This window comes from Trachurus japonicus, chromosome 6 (assembly GCF_045865225.1).
Source record: "Trachurus japonicus isolate A0001 chromosome 6, Traja_1.0".
Taxonomy (NCBI): domain Eukaryota; kingdom Metazoa; phylum Chordata; class Actinopteri; order Carangiformes; family Carangidae; genus Trachurus; species Trachurus japonicus.
The window spans coordinates 4,482,168-4,509,678 of NC_140912.1; the positions used below are offsets into that span (position 1 = coordinate 4,482,168).

Here is a 27,511-nt window from a genome sequence, read left to right on the forward strand (position 1 = left end):
AGAGACTAAAGCGTGAGCACTACTACAACCAGCATGTGAGATTCAAACCATATCAATCTGGAGATCTTGTGTGGCTGGATGATCCAACTACACAGAGAAAGAAACTTGACCCTAACTGGACTGGCCCCTATGAAGTGATCTCATCAAATGATCAGGAACTTTTATATAAGCTGTCAGATTTGAGACATCCCCAAGCTGGACAAAAAGTAGTTCACTATGATCGTTTAAAACCATATAGATCCACCTGGGACACATCCACAGCACAAGTGAACCGACCTCTGGCTTGGCAGCAGGACTCTCTCCCCACATACACAGCACTATCTGGTTCTCTCCCCTTACATCCGAGACAACTTGACACTGGACAGGCTTCTGTACCTGCCTGCCCCTCAGTTCCCCTGCTACGGAGACCATCAGGTCGGGTCTCTCAAGTCCCATCTCAAGACAACCTAACACAGGATACTGCTCATACAGTGCCTGTCGGGACAAATGACACATACACTACTCGTGCAGGACGGGTTGTTCACAGGCCTCAACGGTTGGGGTTATAACATGTTTCTTCCCAATTACATGATTAACATGGACTGTTTAGTGTGGACTGGTACATACATTGGTGGGAATACTATTGTGATTTGTGTTTAAAAAAAAAAAAAAAAAAAAAAATGTTTAAAGCTGTCAATTTTCAAGTGTTTAGTATTTATGAAAAAAAAAAGTTGATGTGATATATAAGTTTATGTGATGTACATATATGCTTATTGCTAATGTTTTTTTTTATTCACATGGTCATAATTGTATGCCTCTTGTTTTACTTTAAAGATGAATTTTATTTTTGAAATGAGGACATTTCATTTGAAGAGGGGGAAGAATGTAAGATGAATTTTATTTTGTTATAAGGGACTATTTTATGTTGTGTAATTAAAACTGTTATGTTAGAATGTTATAGGGCGGAATGATCTGGTTGGCCTAAGATAGAATGTTGGGGGTGTTTATGTCAGTGGAGGAGTAGAGGAGACGAGTGACTGGCAGTTGTCGTTTTGGTCTGGTTGTGTAAATAAACCATCGTCCTTAAACTAATCCGGAGCTCCCGTGCTGTTCCTCATCCACGACCCACGGATCTCTCAGATCGAGGTGACGCTAACAAGGCAGCGTTACATTATTATTATAATAAAAACATTTTTTTTAAATAAATAACATCAACTGCATTAAAAACTAAAAAAAAAAAAAACTGCCTGGTGTCTCCATTGTTAAAGTCTAGCCTTATTTCTCAGTTTGTTTTTTTATTCTCCGAGATTTTTTTTTTTTCCTCCGAAGTTTTTTAGATCTGAAGTCACGTACATATGACATACCCATACCACGCTCTTTTTCCGTGACACTCACAGATTTACTGTACTGTTTGGACCAGAGAAAACAGACGTGTGTGATCGCAAACTTTACGAGCTGAATAATGAAACAATGGATCATTTCCACATCAGGTGAAAGCCCCGCAGCTCACAGGAGTCCGGAGCTCTGACGCTGCAGGGGACGACGTGCTAACAGCTACCAGCTACCAGCTAACAGCTACCATGCTACAGCAGCTGGTCGAGCCTATCTGGAGCCGCGGCTCAGCTCACGTTAACATGGACTCGGTGCGTTCCTCTCGGTCAGCTGGTGAAGCAGCGGTCTGATGAGCATGATGTCCGTGACGTGCCCCGTTATGCGCGACGAAGTTGTGACGTTGTCAGGTGATGAAAAAGACACTTGATCACGTGTTTATGGAGCATAAAAACTTATTTAAAAAAATTAATAAACAATGCTTAGCCTGGCGGGGGGGCAAGTAAGGCCTGGCGGCCCACCAGGCTTATGATACACTGGGGGAAACCCTGCTGTTGCAGCCTTACTAGCCTTACTGTGCGTTCACACCAAAAGCTTCCAAAGCGTCAAAAACGCCGGAAGTCAATTCATTTTCAATGAGAGCCTGGCGACACTGAGCGTCCAAAGCGTCAACAGGCGTCGCCGCGCTTCCAAAGCGTCCAAAGCTTCCAAAGCGTCCAAAGCGTCACCAGACGAGAAGTTGAGCCAGGTTTAACTTTAGGGTAATTAGCTATGACGTTTGGCGGCAACCGGCGGCAGCCTGTCAGAATAGAGATGTCCGTCGGCTGACTTTTTTTCCCTTTTTTTTGTGTTTCAGCTCCCCAATGACCAGCGCGATCGAACTTTGACGTCAGTCACGTGACAAGCGGCCAAAGCGGCTGAAAATATTTGCCGTTTTGGGAGCTGTCTTGTCTGACGCCCACCCTCAAGCGTTTTTGACGCTTTGGAAGCTTTTGGTGTGAACGCACAGTTAACAGCACCGGCCAGGTGATCGTACTGGGCCAGTCGTTGCGAGAGTCAGTGCAGGACGTGCATACACAGACGAGAGAGTAGGGATGTGAATCTTTGGGTGGCTCACGATTCAATTCAATTCCGATTTTTAGGGCCACGATTCGATTCAAAATCAATTTTCGATTCAACCGATTCTCAATTTTCTTTTTGCGATTTTTAGTTTGCTTTATTAACACCAGACCATGTGAAAAAGTTGAATGATGATGATGTCTACAGACTACAGGGTCCGACGTTAAGGCTTTTTCGTACTTGCCCTGTTGGGCAAGTACTTTTCAAATCTTTGCCCCATCTAAATTCTTACTTGCCCTGCCTAGGTTTTTTTTTCTGGTTTTGTGGTGCATACTTTCGCTCATGACTTATATCTTACTAAAATCCTTCCTGTTGACTATACACAACACTACACAACACTTCTTTCTTCAGAAAGCAGTATTTATTATTATCTATAATTGCATTTAAATGGCAATCATTGCAGACATGTAAAATTAACTGCTATTTCACATTATTTGACCAGTAGCAGTTACACCCTCCATGCCCTATCTGAACAGGTGAGCCACCTGTTTAATGCCCGATCACAGTTGAAATCTTGAACTGAAGGGCCTTTTAATGGCTAAAAACATTAACCTGGACAACATTTTAACAGATAGCTGGCTCCTCCAATCAGATTTTATTCTTTTCATTGCATTCACATGCAGTGGACAATTTAGCTTCAGTATTAATGCAGTATCTAAAAAATATATATTAGAAAAGACCAATTTAAAAAATAATTTTTAATATGAAAATGTTCATGTCCATCTATATGCTCTCAATACTTGGTTGGGGACATTTGACTTGAACTACTGGAAATAGCCTAGACTTTTCCATGTTACTCTAGTTTATTGAGTTGCCCCTGTAAAACTCAAGGATGTGGGACATTGAAACAACAGTGACAGGCAAACAGCCAATCATGTGTGTCATACTCAATTTAGTTCAGGGGTAACAAACAGCACAATTTGATCTCAAGTAGGCCTAACCAGTAAAACAATAGCATGATAGCCTATACATATATTTTAAAATTTTTATTTTTCCTCTGTTTTAGTACATTATTAAGATGTTTACAGTTAATGAACTATCCTTTTACAAAACATATTATGAACCACCTGAAATTTCTTGATAAAAATATGTGCAATTTAAAATTTTCACACTTGCTGAGGGCCGGATTGGACCCACTGTTGGGCCGGTTTTGGCCCGCGGGCCGCATGTTTCGCACCCCTTGTTGAAGTGCCGTCTCCACGTGTGTTTATTGACAACAGGATTATAACCTAAAAAGTAGGGCTGCACAATTAATCAAATTTTAATCACGATCACGATTTTGGCTGCCACGATTAAATTAAGATGATCGTCATGATTATTAACATGTAAAAAAACGGGCTGTGCTGCATATCAAATCAAGCACTTTCTCAACCAATAGTCCGCCAACCACCAGGGGGCGAACGAGAGGTCAGGCCTCCATGAAGCTGCCTAACTAACAAGTGAGCGCATCCTCCCTTTACATGTTGTTTACAGTCGAGAGTGTGTGTCCCGGCCGGTCAGTCGGCACCTTCAAATGCTGCTGTACTGTGTCACCTTCTGCGCCCGGTGTTACGTCTCACTCATAGACTGTATGGATCTCACTCTGCAGTGAGAGTGAGACGATGTCGGCAGCAGACGGTGACAGTAGACATGACGACGTGTGTCTGTGTCTGTGTGTGGTCAGTCGGCACCTCCGTCTCTCTCTGGATCGGATCGAGGTCGGGCTGCGGGGTGGTGTCGAAGCTGGACTGAGACCCCGTCACCCCACGCGGCCGTTTTGGTGTTAATTACATACCGTACGTCGTGTAAATAAAACGTTCCGACCGTGATCATAACGGCCGGTAACGGCGATCTATGGCCGTTTTGGTGGCAGCACAGTTGAGCCAGGCCGACCTGCTGGACGCTGCCTGTGTGAAAACACTTGGTCTGTTCATTAAATGTTTTTAATTTGTTCCAAATGGCTGCTGAACCACCCGTGCTGTGCTTTGGTCCATGCTAGACAGACTCGCCCACATCTCTGTGTATCATTGATGGCAAAAATTAAGTTTTACCTATAGCCTACTTTGAAATTACATTTCAGAGCCTGTACTTTCTTACTTTTATTTATTTTTATGAGTAAAGGAGTTGAATCAGCAGCTATTTCTACCAGATTTATTTTTTATTTTTTGTTTTTTACACAAGTATCTGTACGCTACTGTACAGAATGACACCTCTGCACTCTGCAATTGCATTTATTTTTCGCTAGCCCTTTGTCTTGGGTAAATTTGATTTTAGGCTATTATTTATTTTTATTTTACGTTTTATTTTGAACTGAAAGCCTTGTTCACATAGCCTATTGTTTGTTTCAAATAGAAAGTGCAATAAAAACATGTTTTATCTAACATAATGTATAATCGTGATTAATAATCGTGATTTCAATATCGACAAAAATAATCGTGATTATCATTTTGGCCATAATCGTGCAGCCCTACTAAAAAGGGCACGTTAGCTCGTCGGTATGGTAACTAAACGGTAACGGGTGACTGTTGCGTGCGTGAAATCGCCGATTAAATACGGCGAGCCGCGAGCGACGTAGATAGCCTATCTCACCTGGTAGAGCACCCGCTGCAGCGACCCAGTTCGATCCCACCTGACAGCGCCTTTGCTCCGCGTCAACCCCCCCCCCCCCTCACTCTCTCCCTCTCCCCCCGTCTCTCTCCAGCTGTCCTTTCAAAATAAATGCATAAAAAGTCCGAAAATAAAAAATACTAAAATCTGAGTCGGTGCTTGCCCGACCGGGCAAGTCCGCGCAGGTTCTACCTGCCCGCCGGTAATTTTTACTTGCCCCGGGCAATCGGGCAACCGTTATTGTCGAACCCTGGACTATTATCTCAGAAAACATATTCTCCCCAAAAAATGCACATCACATGTTTCAGATTTATTCAGCAGCAATATATTTGAACCATTTTAAAGTAAACTGCTATGTAGCTGATTTTATACTCTTTTTTTCAAAAGCCTGGACTGTAGGGATGTGAATCTTTGGGTGTCTCTATTCGATTCAAAATCAGTTCTCATATACACATGCACATAGACATGTATCACCTGTAACAAAGGCGCTGCAACAAAAAAAAAGACGGCTCTCACGCCAGCTCACCTGCAGCCTGTCTGCAGCGCCACAGAGGAGCTGTCAGAGGAGCTGCTGCTGCTGGTCCTCTCTCTTCAGCCTGCTGTTTGGCTGCACTTTGTATGAGTTAAATATGTGAAGATCTAACGTCACCTGAGCACCGATCAGCTGATCCAGAGCTCAGTGGATGTGGCTGCTCAGCTGGAGCACGTGTGTGTTTAACGGCAAAAAAAACAAAAAAACAGCGATTGTCCTCTCTCCTCGATATAGGGTCGGGTTGCTGATGGACACAAGCCTAGTCACAGACATTCAATAGAATAGAGCATTTAAATCTGATCAGTTAACATTAGTAGGCGGTTAACGTGCGTCTTAGCGTCATGGCGTGCTGCAGCGCTGCAGATTATGAATCGATCCAATATCGTAGAGGGAGAGAGAGAAGAATTGCGATTCTTACGTGAATTGATTTTTTCCCGCACCCCTACGAGAGATGAGGTGAGATTAACAGTGATAAAAATGAGTGAGGAAAGTGTGGGAGAGTGATGTTTTACTAGGAGCACAGTGGCCCCTAACTTAAAATTTTAGGAGCGCAAGCAGAAAATTTAGGGGCGCACACCGAAATCGACTTGTAAAGGAAAATTTCACATTTCCTCAAATTTTCACTGTATTACTGATAAATACTCTGATAAATGCATAAACTATAATATTTTAAATTCACATTTTAGTGTGCAACAGTTTAAATACTGAAAATATAAAGTTAATGTTTAGGCTACACTAGTGTTGTCACGATACCAACATTTTGGTACCGGTATCGGTAATTTATCTCCGCGTAGCGCTCCTTCACTGTGTTCACTCACTCACACACACACAGAGAGAGAGAGGGAGAGAGAGAGAGAGAGAGCATGCCAGTGGTGCGCGGTAAAAACAAAACTTATCAACCAGCAGTGTTTGCATTAATTAACGAGTCTGTGGCGGCCCGTCTCTCTCGCGCGCTGGCACACACACACACAAACACAGGCACATGGACAGGTGGCGCTGTAACGGTAATAAAAAAAAGCACCTTGCTTCGTTTGTGGCTCGCTGGCCTCGGCTCAAATTACAATGCGGCGACTTCACGTGGCGACATCACCGCAGTATAGTACCGTTTTAAATGCGTCAGTACCCCGGTACATAACTAGTACCGGTATAGAGGGATTATACGTCACTGACGTTCTACTGCGCATGTCGCCTGCAGAAAGAGAGCAGCAAGATCATGTCTTTTTTTGCTGTTAGTTGCACTAATCCTTTTGATAAAAATAACGAAACGCGCAAATTTTATTAATTAAATCGCACCCCTTTCAAGGCAAACGAGAGAGAAAATAGTACATTGGCGATTAATTTCAAGCAATATAACGTGTTAGATACGTTGGTTTGAATGGTGATGAAGCTATAATGTTATGCCCATAGGCACAGCTGTATAACTGCAGCGAATGAGTTGTGAAATGTTTACTACAACAGTGACTGAAGACGAGGTCACATACTATACTAATGAAAACCAAGCTGAGATGAATTAACGTTGAGCTATATTGTGTTAAATTACCGGTAGGGCCTACATACTCAGCCATGCAGGTAGCGTTACAATTCGGGTCAGGATGTAGTTGTTCCAGACTTTAGACATGTCCGTCCTCTTCCCTCGTCTCTGACCAGGCAGCACCTCAGTCCTCACAGCCACAGAGTTTTTTTAATCAGAGTGTTTTCCTGAGCATGATTGTCTGTTAAAGGGACAACGAGGAGTTTTGGAAAAGCGAAGCGTTTTCACACTACATTTATGAGCCTCCGCGCGCACCGTGAAATTCTTTGACCGGCGCAAGACAGACTCATGTTTTCATTCATCAAGAATTAAAGTCAGAGGTTGGAAGACGATCACATACCGTCGTAGTTCCGACCATAAACGGCGATTCGGCGGCGTTATTCTCATGACTCGCCACGAAACCGAAAGTAAAGAAATGCTGGTCGGCTCACCCAGCATTTCCACCACCACTAATAATAACAAAATAACGATAGAGACAAAACAATATATTTATCGAAAAATGGGCCCATTAACAAGTGTGGGTAGCGTAGATTCATCCACATTAACGTGAGACTTTTTTATAACCAAATAGAAACTCCTCGTTTCTATTTCTACTCCCTTTAAATAGCTGCAGCCTGTAGGTAACGTTAGGGATGTACAGTGTTGTTTTTACCGATGACCGACGCCGTGCTCTGAGTGTCAGTGTCTTGTCCCGTGGCTGAGTTGCCGTTGCTGCGGTACAAACTCCATCCTCCATCCTGACGTTTTTTTTTTTTTCCTGCCGTTATAAAACCAACAGTCTATAAAACACACACTACATCAGTAGGTCATAAACTGTTGTAGTACGCTGACAACATCGCTAGTAAACACCGCTTTGACTACACTAGATCCATGGAGGTAACCATGACAACCGGTTCTTTCTGCAGTCAGGTTGCGCACGCATCCTGACTTGTTGGTAAACATATAATCCCTCTATAGCGAACAACCCTAGGCTACACTGACCAATAACAAGTAGACACAACTCTAAACTCATCCTAGAATCCCCCCCCCCCCTCCTGGGGGATAAGGTGTCTGTATAGGCCAGCCCTTGTAATTTGGCCTCCTTGTTTGTTGACCCTGACTGAGCCAAATGTGCACGGACTCCTTGGCATCAAACTCGTCAAGACCCCCCGCCCGGCCCCCCCAAAAAATCTATGTATCAATCAACAATCTCTGCCTCTGTGCAGCGCTGTTCTGCAACCTGCTTTGTTGCCTTGTGACGATTTGAGTATCACTGCTGAGAGCGCAAGCATATTATGGGATGTTTAAGGTTTGTAGCGAGCCATCTGGGAAAAAAATTATTGCGGGTGGCGTTCAGCAAAATTACTGGTCGCACATGCACGAGTAGATGAAAGATGTACTTGCGTTGTCTCAAATTTTAGTTGCACCATTTAGTCGCAATCTGGAGCCCTGTATTAAAACTGTTTTAATGTTATAGGTGTGTTGAGACTGTTTATTACAGAAATAGCTGAGACTGTGAAGGTGTTAATGGAGTAAAAGGGGGAGGGGGAGAACCATAATGAATCCATCTGTGTTGTTGTTTCATGCCTGGTTTGAACTGAACATAGTTGTAGCTCTCAGCCCTGTCTCGCTTCCTTGTTAATAAATTCATTGTCTTTCTCTCATTTATATTTATATGTTCTGTTCCTGATTTGCTTTCTCTGATTTGCTGCAGGAGTGGAAAGTGACCCGGCTAACGTTTGAGTATGACCCAGAGCCTTATGGGAAGGAGAGGGATGGGGCCATCATCAAGATGGCCCAAGAGTTTGGGGTGGAGGCCATTGTCAGAAACTCACACACCCTCTACAACCTGGACAGGTTAGTAACACGTCTACTCATTTGTCCTTTTTGTTGCTGAACATGAAGTGGTCAACATAGAGACTGACATCTGTCACATCTGTCATTAGGCTCCTTGAAACCATGTGTTGCAGTTGAAACCGCTGTTGACTGATTTTATTTATTTTAGGCCGGGGACTCGATTAAAAAAAAAAATCGAATTAATTAGAGGCTTCGTAATTAATTAATCAAAATTAATCGCATTTTTAATCGCATATAAATATTTGACCTGGGAACAGTGAGAAGCGATTTTTTTCACATGGATTTTAGTATACCATTGAATCATGACTGAATACATAAGCTTAAGCAACAAAACATTGTTTATTTTTTTCAAGGTGGTACTTAACCAAGACCAACAGACTAAGGATGCAAATTATCAATTAATTCATTAATCGTTAGTTGATGGACCTTATTAATCGATTAACGATTACCTGATATAAGCGCAGATTTTCCTGAGAACCTAAATTTAAGGAGAAAATTTAAGCTGAACATTCCTTATACAGGACTCTACACTAGTATTTGCTAGTTTATTTTTAGAGCACAGCACAGTGAAAAATGTTTAAAGGACAATTCCAGGCGAATTCAACTCAGGGGTGTATTTTCATATCATTTTAGGTCTAAAAGAATGAATCTGAAGATTTTCAGTTTAATCGCTCCTGTTTTGCGGTAGCTGCGTCTGTCCCTGCATCGCCACAGCAGCAATGAATGGGAGTGGATGTAAGTTCCGCTGTTTAGGCTGTTTCCAGCCCTCAAAGCCGCATTTTTTTCCCACAGACAGCGTCAGATGGCGACTCAAACATGCACCGAGAAGTTTATTTACTTCAAGCAAGCCGACATGTTTGTAAAAGTCGATCTAATTCAAAGTCTCCCGGAGTCTCGCGCGAGCCCGAAGTTGCAGTGCTGGTGTATTCAGGCGCAGTAGGAGCTACCGCTTGTGTCATAAACACAGGAATATCAACTCTTTACTTGCTTGAAGTGTACATTTTTTTTCCACATACAGCGTCAGATGGCTACTCAAAGATGCGCCGAGAAGTTTTTTTTACTTGAAGCAAGTAAAGAGTTGATATTCCTGTGTTTATGACACAAACGGTAGCTTTTCCCACTGCACCTGAACACACCGAGCACGGCAACTGGGTCTCGCGCGAGACTCCGGGAGACTTTGAATTAGATCGACTTTTACAAACATGTCGGCTTGCTTGAAGTAAATAAACTTCTCGGTGCATGTTTGAGTAGCCATCTGATGCTGTCTGTGGAAAAAAAATGCGGCTTTGAGGGCTGGAAACAGCCTAAACAGCGGAACTTACATCCACTCCCATTCATTGCTGCCGTGGCGATGCAGGGACAGACGCAGCTACCGCAAAACAGGAGCGATTAAACTGAAAATCTTCAGATTCCTTCTTTTAGACCTAAAATGATATGAAAATACACCCCTGAGTTGAATTCGCCTGGAATTGTCCTTTAAGTAACACGTTATTTGGTAAATGGTCTTTCCTGCCACTACACTATGATGATTACTGTATTGAACTACTTAAAGCAGAAGTAAGTGATATATTTGTGTTAATATAAGTCTTAAATGGTTATATCTTCCGACAGCAATCACTTACATAGAGTGTTTGGACCGAAACACGGGTCTCTCAGTCCCTCTGCTCTGCTCTGAGCCGAGGAGAAAACATTTATCGTATCTTACAGTTTTTATCCAATGAGGAGAGAGAACGGCATGCAGGGCTGTGTGTGCAGCCAAGGGACGCCGTGAATGTGGCGACGTAGGGACGAGGACTGTTATGGTGCGTTCAAGGAAACTCGTATTTTTCCGACCGTGAACTCGTACCAGTTCGATCTGGTACGAGTTCACTGGTCGGAAGTTACGTGTGGCCGTTATAGTGACTTTCACCGGTAAAACAGGTCGATAAAACACGAGTGGGTTGCCTGGAACGCTACAAAGTCGTAAATTGTGACTTGAAGCTGTAATTTACGATTTCAAAAGCCTGCCTGGAACGCAGCATTAGCGAAAACGACCGGACCACTTACTTCTGCTTTAAATCACAGTAGCATAAACTGATTGAACTCAGCCTGATGTAAACATTAAACGTCTAAGTACGTCAATCAAAATCCAACGCTTGAGTGCCAATGACATACATGTACATCAAACGCAGTTTTCTGCGGCTGGTAAATAGTAAAAAGTTTCTATTTCTAGAGAAAAACGACGGGCAGAGCCCGGAACAAGTGTAACGTGGAGCTGGAGGAAGGAGAGGGTGAGGGGGCAGCAACTGCAGGAGGAGAGGGTGCATGACGTCTGTCCGACTACCCATTTCTCCAACCATACATTTCTTTATATTTGCGTCCATTAGTCCGACCTCCCATTTCTCTGACTTAAATAGCCCTAACCCTTAACCTGAACCTAACCTTAAAGCAGAAGTAAGTGATATATTTGTGTTAATATAAGTCTTAAATAGTTATATCTTCCGACAGCAATCACTTACATAGAGTGTTTGGACCGAAACACGGGTCTCTCAGTCCCTCTGCTCTGCTCTGAGCCGAGGAGAAAACATTTATCGTATCCTACAGTTTTTATCCAATGAGGAGAGAGAACGGCATGCAGGGCTGTGTGTGCAGCCAAGGGACGCCGTGAATGTGGCGACGTAGGGACGAGGACTGTTATGGTGCGTTCAAGGAAACTCGTATTTTTCCGACCGTGAACTCGTACCAGTTCGATCTGGTACGAGTACACCGGTCGGAAGTTACGAGTGGCCGTTATAGTGACTTTCACCGGTAAAACAGGTCGATAAAACACGAGTGGGTTGCCTGGAACGCTACAAAGTCGTAAATTGTGACTTGAAGCTGTAATTTACGATTTCAAAAGCCTGCCTGGAACGCAGCATTAGCGAAAACGACCGGACCACTTACTTCTGCTTTAACACTGTAGAATGGGTAGTCGGAGAAATGAGCCGTTGGACTTTTGGGTAGTTGGAGTGATGTATGCTCCCCAGGAGGAGCTCAGGAGGAGAGCAGGCATCACTCTGCAGAGTAGGACTCCTACTTGTTGTATTTTAGTTGTTGTATTTTGGGTTTTTTTTTTTATTGTACAATGAAAAAAACATGTGAAATTAAATTTTCAGATGTCTTACATGTTTTTGAAGCAAACGGATAAATCACTGTTTTTCTTGAGAGACTCTCTTTCACAAAAATGTATTTTTCTCAGCTTTCTAGAAAAAAAGTGGTCTTTTTGGTGCAACCAGGCTCTATTCAACTTAAGATAAATCAAGAATGGAACAAGGTACAAACAAATGTGTTTTTTCCCTAGTTAAAGCAGAAGTAAGCGATCCGGTGGTTTTGGCTAACTTCTTGTCAGCCGATGGAGTTAGCAGTCCCCGCCCTCGCCATGGATCTCTTGGTCCTCGTCCCTACGTCACCACATTCACGTGTTACAGTACACAGTTCAGCAACAGGGTCCCCCTCTTCTTCCTCTGAATTTTGTTCATTATCACTGCCTCGGTGTGACATTGTGGAGGGTCTGTGTGTAACTTTTAGTGTAAGTTCATTGTTTGGATACAAATGTCAGTAGCCTGCAGCACCGTCGTTGGCTGATTTCCAGTGGTCTGGTCTCTGGTCCCGGCCCACGCCTGCACCTCCAGGAAAGACTCACCGTCGCAGGTCTCTCTCACACCAGGCGCCGGGGATTGTTGTTGCCACTATAGTTAATTCTGTGCACTCTAACACTCTGATACTCAAAAAACAAAAATCTACTTAACACCAATTCTGCATAACCCGTCACGTTATAATGGAGACAAACTGCTGAGAAGATTTAGTGACATTTATTTATTTTTCTGTTCAGGGTTCTTTGTAATAAAATAATTTCCCTGTGGGGATCAATAAAGTAATTGTAATTCTGATATCACATGTTGAATGTACTGTAGGTTAAACAACATCATGAAATTATACCACACCAAACTTTATTTTTATATTTCATCTTTAGTTGCTGCCAAGTTTGTTTGTGCCTGTTGAGTTGCACCTGATCAAACTAATATAGAAGAAATGTTGATTTAGTGGAACACTCGAGGTAAAAAGAGAAGTGTTACCATGGTGAATCATGTTGTCTTTGTTCCATTGATGACGGCTTTTCATCACCTTGTGCGTGGGTCAAATTAACTCAGCGTTGATTGAACTACTTGTTATCACCTCTTGTGAAACTGGGAACTCTGAGTTTGACAGCTGACTGAGCTCAGGGTTCGTCAACCCAGAGTTCAGGTTTTTAGTTTGTTTTTGTTTTATTTTATTATTATTATTATTTTTTTTTTCCAACATTCTCATTCATAATCATGACAGACCATGTGACAAACAGCATTCACACACACAAAGATAAACATAAATTGAAAAATAAAAAGAAAGAAAACATCCATCATCCATTCCTGGAACGGAGGCTCTGCAGGTTCTTTCCAGTTCCTCAAAATAATCTGTCGACCAGTCATGATTGCAGTCTGTATCCAGTGGATACAGGTTTTTAATTTGTTAACCCTGCTTTCTGACCCCAGTTGGTTCTTGCATGGCATTTGTTTAAAAGTTTGGACCGCTTGGAACTGTTACCTTGTGAACACAAATGACCAAAAAATAAAAAAGCAACATTTGTATCGTTTTAGCCATGAATTGGAACAAAGCATGTCTGAATACACCCTTAATGAAAAGGCAATGAAATGATAAACAAAACATCCACAAGGTCGAAAAGCTACTAAAAAATATATATACTTTTCACATATTTTTTCATATTGTGATACAATATCATTATTTCACTTTTGAAATTTAAATTTAATCATTGTTTTTATGACCTAAAATTGAGCTATTTTCTTCTGTTATAAATAATCTGATTTAACAACAACAACACAGGGCTCTTAATCTTAGCTCAATGGCTGAATGATACAGAAGCAGGAGAATTGTTCCCTAACTGCTCAAACATGATTTAATAAAATGCTAAAGAGTCTTTAATTCTTTTTGTGTCATATTCAGCAGAGTCTTATTACTGCAGCCCACACCCCTGGGTGTGTGCTGCGACTGGGCGGCAGAATGAGTAAGAGCGGAGGAAGGCTCCATATTCAAGTCTTGTTGTGTTTTCTGTCTCATGGAGAGCATTCAGTCCAACACAGTATTACAGCACTGCATTATGTAATGAAACAGTATTACTGGCCTGTGTGTGTAAGAATACTGTGTGACTGGATGAGGCAGGAGGTAGTTAAGCTGTGTGTGTGTGTGTGTGTGTGTGTGTGTGTGTGTGTGTGTGTGTGTGTGTGTGTGTGTGTGTGTGTGTGTGTGTGTGTGTGTGTGTGTGTGTGTGTGTGTGTGTGTGTGTGTGTGTGTGTGTGTGTGTGTGTGTGTGTGTGTGTGTGTGTGTGTGTGTGTGTGTCCTGCAGTTGGTAGTTGTGGACATGTGCTCAGCTTACTGTGCTTGTAGTCATAGTAGATCAACCAATAGGAAGCTGCCCCAGCTGCAAATCCACCAACCAAGGACCCACAACTGCCTCACATATATAGACAAGTTGTATAAGACAGAAACTATAAATACAGAGCGTCACTCTCAGCTGCACAGGCACATGAAGCCAAGAAGGACCCCATTAAGGCTGGAGCACAAAGGAAGCCAAGATTACCAATGTCAATGTCATGATCACAGAAAAGTCGAGTGATGCTTTTTTTTTTTTTTTGTAAAAGTGGTTTTCTATTACTGTCAGATGTAGCTGTGTAGTGCCACAGTCTAGCACAGTAAAGGTAAAGGTACTTTATTAGTCACATATACAGCTAGTACAGTGAAATTCTTTCTCTGCATTTAACCCATCCCTGAGGAGCAGTGGGCAGCCGCGGTGCAGCGCCCGGGGACCAACTCCAGATTATGAGCCAGTGCCTTTGGTCAGGGGCACTGACTGGAGGATTAACCTAGCCGACATGTTTTTAGTGGTGGGGGAAACCGGAGCACCCGGAGGAAACCCACGCAGACACGGGGAGAACATGCAAACTCCACACAGAAAGGCCCTGGGCGGCCCGGGATTCGAACCCAGGACCTTCAGTGCTAACCACTGTGCCACCGTGCCGCAGTAGAGGATGTGGGTTGTCTGTGTCTGTCTTCCCTCCAACCCACCCTGTTAGTCCATGAATATCTCACACACACACACACACACACACACACACACATAGTTTCTATATTGCCCTTTTACTGCTTTAATTGTGTTCACGTGTGTTTGTGTGTCTCTATCATTGCTTGTATTTTGTATGTTAAAGTAGCACATTGTAAACTATGTTTTAAAGGGTACTATATAGATAAAATTGTTATGGAAAGGCAAGGCAAGGCAATTTTATTTGTATAGCCCGTTTTTACAAACAGTTTGTCTCAAAGGGCTTTACATGGCATCGTAACAACATCCTCTGTCCTTAGACCCTCACATCGACTGAGGAAAAACTCCATGGAAAACCCTTTTTTATTATTATACGTATTAAAGCTATGGTCTACGATTTGGAAGATTGATAATTATTATTAACATCGTTTATACGGTGATTATGGTCCTGTAGTCCGATCTACACAATATGAATAGCGAAAAGAACCAAAAAATCCATTCAGTCTGTCAGCCGTGAGCCTGCATAGAAATTGACCAATGCTATCCAACCGTCACGGTAAACTCGCATTGGTTCGCACCCTCCATCCAATCCCCTTGTCTCCCCTGCTCCTTGTCGTCCCGACTTGACCCGCCTCGTCCCCACCCCCTTCCGCTTAGAAACTACAAGTAGTTCTAACCGCTCTGAGCTGCTCAGCCACAGACACATGAACCCATGAATTCAGTGCCTGCTTCCCCCCACCCCCGGTCGGTCTGCTGCTGAAAGCCCACTAGGATTCAGAGAGGCACAGTACAGAAACACAGAATGTGTTGCTGCCCTTATTACTGATACCGGTGCCGCGTCGAGTCTCCCTCCTCTCCCCGACACACAGCCGCTTCCAGCCGCAGCTGCAGCCTGGCTGCGACCCAGGACAGGGTGCTGTGTCTGGGGGGAGGAGCAGGAAGACCGGGGCCTGTAGCGCGGCGCCGCGGTGCAGAGAGACCCCGGTCAGGCTGCAGCGGCGGTGCTGATACAGCAGAGTTTATGTTGAACAGGTAAGTTGTGACTGTGAATCCGACATTTTACTCTGCATTCAAAGCTGTGTTTGGTTTCTGCTGGCAGCAGGCTTGTTGCTCTCTCTCTCCGCAAATCCTTATTGTCAAAGTAGGCATAGGCAGAAATCTAGAGCAGTAGCTCCCGACCTCTTCCAACTCGGGGCCCAATTGAAAATCTCTAAAATGTTTGCGGCCTACCTCCAACCCTGTACAATACAGAGGCCAAATAATGTGTCCTCAGAGCACTTTTTTATTTTAAAGATACATTGTGTTGGAATTCCTCCATCTAGCGTTGTGGTTGTATATCACAAGCAACTGAATCGTATTTTTCATGCTGCATTCACGTGAAATTGGGCAGAAAACAGCCGCTGCACGTAACGGCATAAACAAGCCTCTATGTAAACAAGTGGTCCATCAGCACGAGGCAAAACAATACACGTGACAATATGTTGTCATGGCGATGTGGTATTGTTGACCTGACCAACGTTTTACCGGCTTTCTCTGGACTTCTGTGACTAAAATGACATCTGGTTTGTTACCGACGGCCGTCTGCCCGACTGCAGGTGAATGCAGCATCAGTGTAACGCTCCATTCCTCCTCACTGCGTTACCACGGTGACTTTTCACAGACGCCACCTCCACCTGAGCCGACAGCACCGGTGTCTCCGCTGAGTTTCCGTGGTTTCCTACCGTCACGCTGCCACTGAACGTAAAAACATGGAGACACCACATGGCAGCCAGCACCGAGCTTAATTCATTCATTCATTCATGTGTCAAAATTGAGAGCTCTAGGATGAACACTCTGCAGGTTTTTTCACAAAAATCATACTTTTGAAATTTTGAAAGTGATTTGAAGGCCAACTTACAATGCTGGTGGGCTGCAGCCCACAGGTTGGGAATCACTGATCTAGAGACTTTAATCCTCATCGTCCTATCAATGATCAAGTCCAACTTTTACCTTTTATATAATTATATTTTACACATTATGTGTGTGCGCTTGGTATATTTCAGCAGAACTGACAAGTCCTGTTACATGAAGCCAGCTGTACAGTAGTTCCACCCTTGACCTTTCTGCCTTTTGTGTATTGATCACAGGATAATAGAGATGAACAACAACAGTCCTCCTCTGACCTTTAAGCGGTTTCAGACCATCGTGAGCCGACTGGAGTTGCCCAGGAGACCTCTGCCTCCCATTACCCAGCAGCAGATGGACAAATGTCACACGAACATAGCCGACAACCATGACCAGCTCTACAGTATACCATCACTGGAAGAACTAGGTACACGGGACTGGTTTGATCACAGCTCTAGGGGTGAATGTGGCAATTTCCTGATGCTGATGAACACTGTAGCTTTATATTTTATTGCACGCTGGTCTCACTGAGGTTAGTGTGGAAGAGAGGATGTGCTTAGATTTATTAAGTCTAATGTCCTCTGCATTACTGTGTGTAAGTGAGCACCAGTGGCTGACATACACAGCCTCAGCCTGTATTAACTACATTTCTAGTTTGTCCTCTGTATAGAGATCTCATTCATTATTCAATTTCAGCTGTTAGATATTTTAGTGGAGTTCAGTTGGATGTTTTCTTCATACAGCAGAGAACAGTTAGCACTTGGATGTTTAACTTTGTCTCTGTGTAAACCCATGTCCAGGTTTCAGAACAGAGGGCTTACCTCCAGCTGTGTGGAGGGGAGGAGAGTCTGAGGCCCTGGACAGGCTTAACAAACATCTGGACAAGAAGGTAAAGCAGAAGCTACTGGTCTAATCCAGACTGACATTTGTTTTCATTAAATTGGTCTGTCCTGTGCCACTGAGGAACACAATGATGTTCTGTAAATCTATTTTACTATGAAGAGAGTTGGGAATTTAATCTGATGTTTAAAGTCCCACTCCTGCGACCCTTTTCGGTCATTTTAAAACCAGCTCATTAGCAATGCACCTCTGGAGGGTGGGCGGAGACTGCGCTGCTCTGCACCCGCCCAGCCACCTCCTCGCACCCCACTCCCCGCTTGCTGACAGCTGGACATTGTACAATTACAGATTCAGCGCGTTTAGCGTAAAACTCCACACTGGGATCCGATCCCAGACTGGAACATAGTCCTTGCTCATGGTGCAAGCTGCTCTACCAGGTGAGCTATACCTGTTAAACCTTGACAGCTACACTGAGCTGTCAAGCCTTTCACCTCTGAGTCAGATGCAGAGCGGGGCGGGAGCTTGTAGCACTAGTGCCCTCCCCTGGAGCTGTGACACGTCAGCTCCAGTCTCCCTGAAACTGCCAGTTTGCGTCTGCCATTGGTTCACAGCAATTTGAAGGCAGAAAAACTCAGAAATGCAATTTTGCACTTCCTTTTCTGCTGATATGTGCTCTAACACAAGAAAAATGCCACAGGAATATGTGAAAAGCATGAAAAACACGGTTTTCATGGGAGTGGGTCTTTAAAGGGGCATCAAGAATTAATCAAGACATCAGGTCAACATAGAGGATGAGTTGTGTTAGGATTAACAGCATAAACAGAAAATTGAAACCTGTTTTATTAGGGCCCGAGCCAGCGACTGCAGGTCGCCAGGTGGAAGCCCTATTGAAATCGCGCTGTTTATTATTATTATTCTATTTTACACAACTTCATGCCCCAAATTCACCCCTTTCCCAAATTCAAAACTCCCAAGTTTTTGCATGTGGGAGCGGCCTTCTCCGAAATTCGATATTTTGGTGGTGCCGCACATGGGCAGCGCAAAATGGCTGAATAGCGCCCCCTACGAGTTTTCTCTATGGCCTCGCCATTTGTCTTAGTTTGTCATAGGCACACGAAATTTGGTACACATATTTATCATACCCAGACACACAAAAAAGTCTCTTAAGGTCATGGTGAAATCCCAACAGGAAGTCAGCCATTTTGATTTGAATTTTGATGATGGCGTCGTTTTCGCCATTTCCACACCTCATATTTGAACGAACTCGTCCTAGTAGACTGGGCTGTAACTTCAGAATCATGTTACCCTGTAGGCATTTTTGAGGAAAAGTGGGCAACCAGCATTTTTTGAAAGTTCAAGGTGTCCCAAATAAAAATCCACCGGTTGCCCTTCAAATAAGGCCCTGGTTTTCTATATAAGTTAAAGCAGAAGTAAGCGATCCGGTCGTTTTGGCCAACTTCTTGTCAGCAGATGGAGTTAGCAGTCCCCGCCCTCGTCCCTACGTCACCACATTCACGCACATCCCTTGGCTGCACACACAGAGAGGACCGTCCCTTTATGCCGTTCTCTCTCCTCATTGGATAAAGGTTGTAGGATACAAGGAAAGTTTTCTCCTCGGCTTACAGCAGAGCAGAGTGACTGACAGACCCGCGTTTCAGACCAAACACTCTATATAAGTGATTGCTGTCGGAAGATATAACTAACTATTTAAGACTTAGACTAACACAAATATTCCACTTACTTCTGCTTTAATATAAGTCTTAAATAGTTCTATCTTCCGACAGCAATCACTTATATAGAGTGTTTGGTCTGAAACACGGGTCTGTCAGTCATTCTGCTCTGCTGTTAGCCGAGGAGAAAACTTCTTGTATACTTCCTTGTATCCTACAACCTTTATCCAATGAGTTGAGAGAACGGCATGAAGGGCTGTGTGTGCAGCCAAGGGATGCGCGTGAATGTGGTGACGTAGGGACGAGGACCAATAGATCCATGACGAGGGCGGAGACTGCTAACTCCATCGGCTGACAAGAAGTTAGCCAAAACCACCGGATCGCTTACTTCTGCTTTAACCCCCCTTCCATGGTAAATTGGATGTTAGACGCTGTTGCCTATCCTGGTTTAGGGCACTTCTCAATGTTCAATAATATTGTGTTTGGTATCATTTTAAAGGGGACATATGTAGCTTTCATTCAAATCCAATGGACCTTTCTGACATAGATGGAGGTCACTAGAGCTCCTCAAACCATAAAGAACATATTGTTTTTCACAATTTCCGCCTAAGTTCTTTTTCTTTATTTTAACCCTGTGGTACATAGGAACACCAGGGATAAAAAAAAACAGATACTGAAATACTCACTTGCCTATGGAGTTTCAGAAAATGTATAATATCACCATATTATTACAATCTGGGGGATTACTGTGAGCCTGGAACCTGACAAGGGAGTTACTGCAGGCAAGAAGCCAACACGCATGCTGACAGCTTTCAAAATTTTGTTGGTATCCATCTACTCTAGTAAAGGCAACTAACACTCATTTTGATTTGATGAATGTGTTTATGTAAATCAATTAAGTTATTTGAATCAATTAATTCCATAGATTAAAGATAGATAGCTAGATTATCCATAGATCTGAGCTATTTTCTACTTACTAGCTAGCTAACGTTAATTAGTTATTGGTGGAATTCATTGATTTCATTACCAGGCTATAGCTTACCTATAGGCCTAACCCAAGTTCATTCAACAGGGAGAGCTGGCCAGCTCGATGGGAGGACTGGGTGGCAGACTGGTCCATGGGAAGGGAGGGGAGGCCGATAAGAGGATGATAATATTAATTCCCTGCGTGCCCACACATTTCGCTGAATCTCTGTAGCCACGTGGGACTGACCTGACCATGGCCAGCTGTGGCCAGCTGTGGTCACTGTCACAGGAGTTATTACAGTGTTTCATTTTCGTGGTGTCCGCATCTGTTTTTTTTCTCACTAGTTCTTGTTTTCATGTAACATTCATTTCTATGCAGGCCTTAATGCCCAATTCCGATTTGATGCCTATCTGATTTTTTTGACTGTCTATATTGTTCAGATCAGAAGTGACCCATATCTGATATCTGCATTTACACCTGCTTTGCTTGTGTTAAACAGCCCACTGAAGAGGAAATAAGCCAGTTAACTTTTTTAAAGATGGGAGATTTATTAGGTCACGTTATAATTCAATAATAATTATAAACGAAGGTGAGTCTGGTGTTTAGAGTTTATATCCAACACATCACTGTGAACATCTACTGTAGTCTGTCCTTACAAAATAAAGTTGAAGTGCCTGAGTGGAGTGGACCTGTTGTGAGATGAGCAGCCCTACCCTAGAGATGAATGTTATATGAAAACAAGAACTAGTGAGGGAAAAAAAACAGATGCGTAAATACCACGAAAATGGAACACTGTAAAAACTCCTGTGACAGTGACCACAGCTGGCTACAGCTGGCCATGGTAGTCCAGGTCAGTCCCACGTGTCAATCACAGGCTACAGAGGTTCAGTGAAACGTGTGGGCACACAAATTAATATTATCATTGATGATGTACGACACGCACATTGCCAGGAAAGATCCAATCTGTCTGTTTAGATTACAGACATATTGGCAGATATCCGTATCTGATTTATTTCCACATATGACGGGGCCTGAATCTGATCTGACAGTATCTGATTTATAGGGCTACCCCCGACCAAAGATTTTGTTGGTCGACCAGTAGTTGTCACTTATGGCGATTAGTCGACTAATCGACCCCCCACCTTGAGGGGAAAAAAAAAAAAATTATTATTATTTTTTTTTTTGCCCACGGTCAGGTTGAGAATTAATTAATTAATGCTCGTGCCGGTCGGGTTTCACCGTTATTACCAGCAGAATGCCCGTTTATCACCAATAAACACAGTAGATGAGGAGGGTAAAAAGTTACTGAGCTCAGGCTGTGTGACGGGGTGCGGGGGTGGGGGTCCGCGGCGTGGAGCGGTGCGGGCATAGACATGTGTCTATGGGTGCGGGTCTCTGACTGCAGCGGGGACTATCATGGATCCGCTCCGTGACACTGAGACTGACCGCCGGTGAGCGCTGTGGGACGGGACCGGGGCTCAGACAGCACCACGGACAGCACCCGCTAAGGTTGAAAACAGCAATGATACGAGAGAGACTGCCGTGCCGTGTAAAAAAACAAAAAAAAAAAGTGTCACAACTTCCTGTATCTGGCCCTTCAAAATAAAAGCCCCATAACGTTTCATATACAGTTCAGTCATTGATGTTGGCTTAATTTTGAGGCACAAAGACACGGCTCCAAATGTTTTTTTTTTTTTCCTGCGACCAATCGACCAATGAAATTTTGGTCGGCTAATGATTTTTTGGTCGACCAGTGCTTGGTCGACTATTTGGGGGCAGCCCTACTGATTTATTTACACGTTCATGTTACAGATCTGATCTGTGCCACTTGAGAGGAAAGAAATAGGAATTGGGCCATTTGAACCATGCAGTGTAAAGACAGCCTAAGAGTCTACTCTGTGTCATCTGTTGCTACATTTAAAATGAGAGAGCAGATCCTGGATTTATCCAGGTATGATCAGGAGGTCCATGTGCGGCTGGCAGGTGTTAGTGACCTCATAGCAGCAGAAGGAAAGTACCATCCAAACTGCTTCAAAAAGTTCAAGCGAAAAGCGTCAAAGACCAACGATAGTTCAGAAAACAGGCCGCTGTTTTGTGTTGTCCCCCCCACTGCTCAGACAGAGTAATATCCTACTTTAGATCAAGTCTATATCATTTGAACCGCGAGCCTTCTCATCCCCCCTACAGTAGCGCACAGCGTCTCCCAGACCGTCATAGCCTAGGCTACTGTAAATTCTCAAAAAAAGAAAGAAAGAAAGAAAAAAAAGGCGAGTCTCGAGATGCCGGTTGCACTGGGTCGGGTCTGTCTCCAGGTTTGAGCAAATATTTGGATAAGACAGAACCCGATATATATGCTTAATGTTTGGGTGCAACAAAGTCACTGTTAACAAAATCAGCATCAAATCTGTCCCTTCAAATTAAAGTTTGTGACGTGTCTGATTGGAGCAGCTGCTGACAGATGTGCAGCTGACAGTGACAGTTTCCTCATCACTAAACCTGGGCCACCATCAGATCCTTCCTCAGGACAAAGTTTCTTGGATATATATTGTAGCTATATTCTGTGTTCTTCCTCTCTTTAAACGTCTCATTTCAGTTTTTGCCGGTTGGCAATCATCTGGTGCGCCCACTGTTTCTCTCTGGCGCTTGCTCACTCACTCACTCGATGCGCATAGCCTAAATGTTATAAAATTAAAAATTAAAAGGAAAAAACACAGATGCGCAAACTGAAATGACCTACAGTCTATCCAATGACCACAGCTGATCACCATGCTTGTCGTGCCCCACCTGTCACGTCTCTATGAACACAACTACGGGCGTCTTTTATTTATTTATTTATTTTTTGCCGCGGTCCGACCGCATCTGGGCCAGGGTCCAGGCTTCAACACTGGTCGGACCTGGTCGGGTCTTTGCTCATTTATTTGCATTTGCTTAAACTTGGAGCCAGACCCGGTCCTAGGAGACTAGAGTCTGGTTGAGAACGGTAGCCTATGACGTTGTCAGGTGCAGTGGTACGGTGTGGGGCGGGGCGCGGGGGGGGCATATGGTCATGGTATAACGGTTGCAAATGGATACCACTTTTCTTCGTCCAAAAAGACACACCAAAAAAATCCAAATACCTCCATGCTGCTCGTATGTAATGTCCGTCTTGTATTGAAGCCCCGAAATGCGAAATTGTTCCGAGGAAAATCGTCCAATTTCGATGGACCAGGGTCCAGAGGAGCTTCCGCTACAAACAAGCTTGAAATATAGACTTATTTAATTTTTTTTGGAACAGTTTCGCATTTCGGGGCTTCAATACAAGACGGACATTACATACGAGCAGCATGGAGATATTTGGATGTTTTTTGGTGTGTCTTTTTGTTACGAAGAAAAGTGGTATCCATTTGCAATCGTTATATGGACATGCATTGCTACGCCGAGACCCCTTGTAACTCAGAGAAGCCACGGAGGACTCTGAAACTTCTCCCAGCCCTTAGTCGACATGAGGGTGAGTAGATAATGAGTGCAATTTGAATTTTGCGGGGCGCGGCGAATATCGCTACATTTTTATTTTTTTAAGACGTTAGTTTAGGCGGCAGCTCTTTGTTGTTAAGGCGGCCGCCTTAACAGGAAAGCGCTGCGGGAAACCCTGAGTATTCCTAGTGTATTGTCCCCAAATCAATCTGCAGCTCTACATCTCAGTAATCTAAAAGTGGCTCTCCAGAGCTCTCCTGAGAACGAGACATTTCTGTGTCTGCACCTTGAAATGCAAATAAGATGTGTAAACCACGTCCACTCCACACCTGTCACGGGGAGAGGGTGTGGTTTTCACTACAGGTACATGTGCCAGTGTTGACATTGGGACAGGGGTCGGGCATTGATTTCCGAAAAAAAAGAGACTGGCATCTTGTCTGAAAAAATGTAAATGTTCTTTCTAGAGTTGCACGATACCCACGGTAGCCACGGTACCCCGCGGTGCCAAAACGTATCGGTTCCTACTATACTAGAAATTCTACACGACGGTACTACCGTGGATTACTACTACGGTGCCAGTTTCCGCTACATAGCGGCCGCCTCTCTTCTCCTCCGGCTTCTCACTGCACGCACTCTCTTGTAAACAAAACCCACATGCATCCACTGCAACTTAACTACACAGCTGCTGAATGATTGGCTGTTTGCCTGTTACTGGTGATGTCCGGGGATATTATAGGCTGTTTACGTCTGATTGGCTGTTCGTGTGTTCATGCCGGCAAGAACGGACTCCATCTGAGACAGCTGAGACAGCTCCGCTTCGATAGAAATTTGCTTCAAAACAAACAACGAGCTAAAGTTCTGTCTCGTGCAGACGCGCGCACGGCTTCACAAACACGAGACAACACACTCACCATGGTTGAAGCATCGGGCGCGAGTGGTGGGTCTGCTGCGGCGTTGTCGTCAGTGGCACTTAATTAATTTAGCTCTGTTTATTTTCTCATAGGCTATATGCTCCGTGTACTACAGGCTGAGGAATAAAGAGTTAAAGGATGTCAAAGTATAAAGCACCTAGAAAATGCATAAAAATATAGTTTTCACAGGGAATCAGTTCCTGTTCATTGTATTTTGTCCTCTGGTTTATTATGTTGGAGAAGAAGCATTATTGTCAAATAGATTTTTTAAAAAGACAGTGGATTTGTTTTTATCCTAAGTTGATTATTTATATGTTAAACATAAATGAATGTGCAAGAGACTGAATGGTTATTTATTTTCAACCATATAAATTCTAACTTAATTTATTTGTTTTTTATTGCTTATTCAAAAATATTTGTTTCAGTCTAATTCCTACTTCACCAGTATTATGTTTATCATGCACCAAACAACAGTATAAGTAATTAATAAGTATTTATAACTTGTACAAATACATTGCAGTTCATAAAAATAATAATAATAAAAAAAGGTTGCAGTATCGTGATATTACCCAGAACCGTGATACTTTGTCTGGTATAGTACCCACATATTGGGGATCTAAACAGTCTAACATCTAAACATCTAATCAGATCTAAACAGCAGCTGGGCTGCTGCGGTGGGCTGGCTAACCAGCTTCGTCATTCCGGGGGAAAAAACGAGCCGGGGGAGACCTGGATGACAGCGGAGGTTAGCCGGCCGAAAACCACAGCAGCCCGGCTGTAGCCTCTGTGATAGACCGCTCGTCCGGTGGTAGCCTAGTTAGCTTAGCTGCTCCACAGATGGAGCTTCACTGCTCCGCGAACGGACCGCGGTAAAGTGAGCCGCTGTTTGCGAGATAGTGGTAAAGTGAGCCGCTGTTTGATTTTCGTTGGGCGCGCGCTACAGTAAATACGGTAAACACGGTTCTCGAGCAAAGTGAAGGTCCTGAAAGATACATAAAGCCTATGTGCTTTTACTGGAGAAATGTGGAGGAAAATCACTTACAAGATTAATCAACTTTTTAGTTATATTTCACTGCCGTAAAGGGGAGAAAAATCACCTTTCATCGACATTTTACTGTAGAAATGTGGAGAAAAATTAATTTAAAACGACCCCTATAATAAAAGCCATTTACTGTATGCTGACCTTTGACCTTACCTCACACCAATTCCTTCATAGGTGTCTTCCTCATTTCTTTTGCATACTGTTCCTGGAGTCTTATTCTACTTCTGATATCATTTTGGTGGCATTTTACTGTAGAAATGTGGAGAAAAATAACCTTAAAGTCACCCCTATAATAAAAGCCATTTACTGTATGCTGACCTTTGACCTTACCTCACACCAATTCCTTCATAGGTGTGTTCCTCATTTCTTTTGAATATTGTTCCTGACATCTCACTCTACTTCTGGTATCATTTTGGTGGCATTCTACTGTAGAAATGTGGAGAAAAATAACCTTAAAGTCACCCCTACAATAAAACCCATTTACAGTATGCTGACCTTTGACCTTACGTCACATCAATTCATTCATAGGTGTGTTCCTCATTTCTTTTGCATACTGTTCCTGGGGTCTTATTCTACTTCTGATATCATTTTGGTGGCATTCTACTGTAGAAATGTGGAGAAAAATAACCTTAAAGTCACCCCTATAATAAAACCCATTTACGGTATGCTGACCTTTGACCTTACGTCAGATCAATTCCTTCATAGGTGTCTTCCTCATTTCTTTTGCATATTGTTCCTGACATCTCACTCTACTTCTGGTATCATTTTGGTGGCATTCTACTGTAGAAATGTGGAGAAAAATTACCTTAAAGGCACCCCTATAATAAAACCCATTTACAGTATGCTGACCTTTGACCTTACCTCACACCAATTCCTTCATATGTGTCTTCCTCATCTCTTTTGCATACTGTTCCTGGGGTCTTATTCTACTTCTGATATAATTTTGGTGGCATTCTACTGTAGAAATGTGGAGAAAAATAACCTTAAAGTCACCCCTATAATAAAAGCCATTTACTGTATGCTGACCTTTGACCTTACCTCACACCAATGTCTTCATAGGTGTGTTCCTCATCTCTTTTGCATACTGTTCCTGGGGTCTTATTCTACTTCTGGTATCATTTTGGTGGCATTCTACTGTAGAAATGTGGAGAAAAATAACCTTAAAGTCACCCCTATAATAAAACCCATTTACAGTATGCTGACCTTTGACCTTACGTCACATCAATTCATTCATAGGTGTGTTCCTCATTTCTTTTGCATACTGTCCCTGGGGTCTTATTCTACTTCTGATATCATTTTGATGGCATTCTACTGTAGAAATGTGGAGAAAAATGTGGAGAAAAATAACCTTAAAGTCACCCCTATAATAAAACCCATTTACGGTATGCTGACCTTTGACCTTACGTCAGATCAATTCCTTCATAGGTGTGTTCCTCATTTCTTTTGAATATTGTTCCTGACATCTCACTCTACTTCTGGTATCATTTTGGTGGCATTCTACTGTAGAAATTTGGAGAAAAATAACCTTAAAGTCACCCCTATAATAAAACCCAGTTACAGTATGCTGACCTTTGACCTTACGTCAGATCAATTCCTTCATAGGTGTGTTCCTCATTTCTTTTGAATGTTGTTCCTGACATCTCACTCTACTTCTGGTATCATTTTGGTGGCATTCTACTGTAGAAATGTGGAGAAAAATAACCTTAAAGTCACCCCTATAAT

The 27,511-nt window shown here is 43.2% G+C and overlaps 1 protein-coding gene across 1 annotated transcript in view; it reads left to right on the plus strand.

Moving 5' to 3' along the window:
* cry2 (cryptochrome circadian regulator 2) overlaps window positions 1-27,511 on the plus strand; it is a 60,681-nt gene that overhangs the window by 18,953 nt on the left and 14,217 nt on the right. Inside the window, exons 3-5 of the mRNA XM_085778357.1 lie at window positions 8,770-8,912; window positions 17,149-17,333; window positions 17,707-17,795. Coding sequence (XP_085634483.1) covers window positions 8,770-8,912; window positions 17,149-17,333; window positions 17,707-17,795 — 417 coding nt within the window. The remainder of the gene's footprint in view (window positions 1-8,769; window positions 8,913-17,148; window positions 17,334-17,706; window positions 17,796-27,511) is intronic.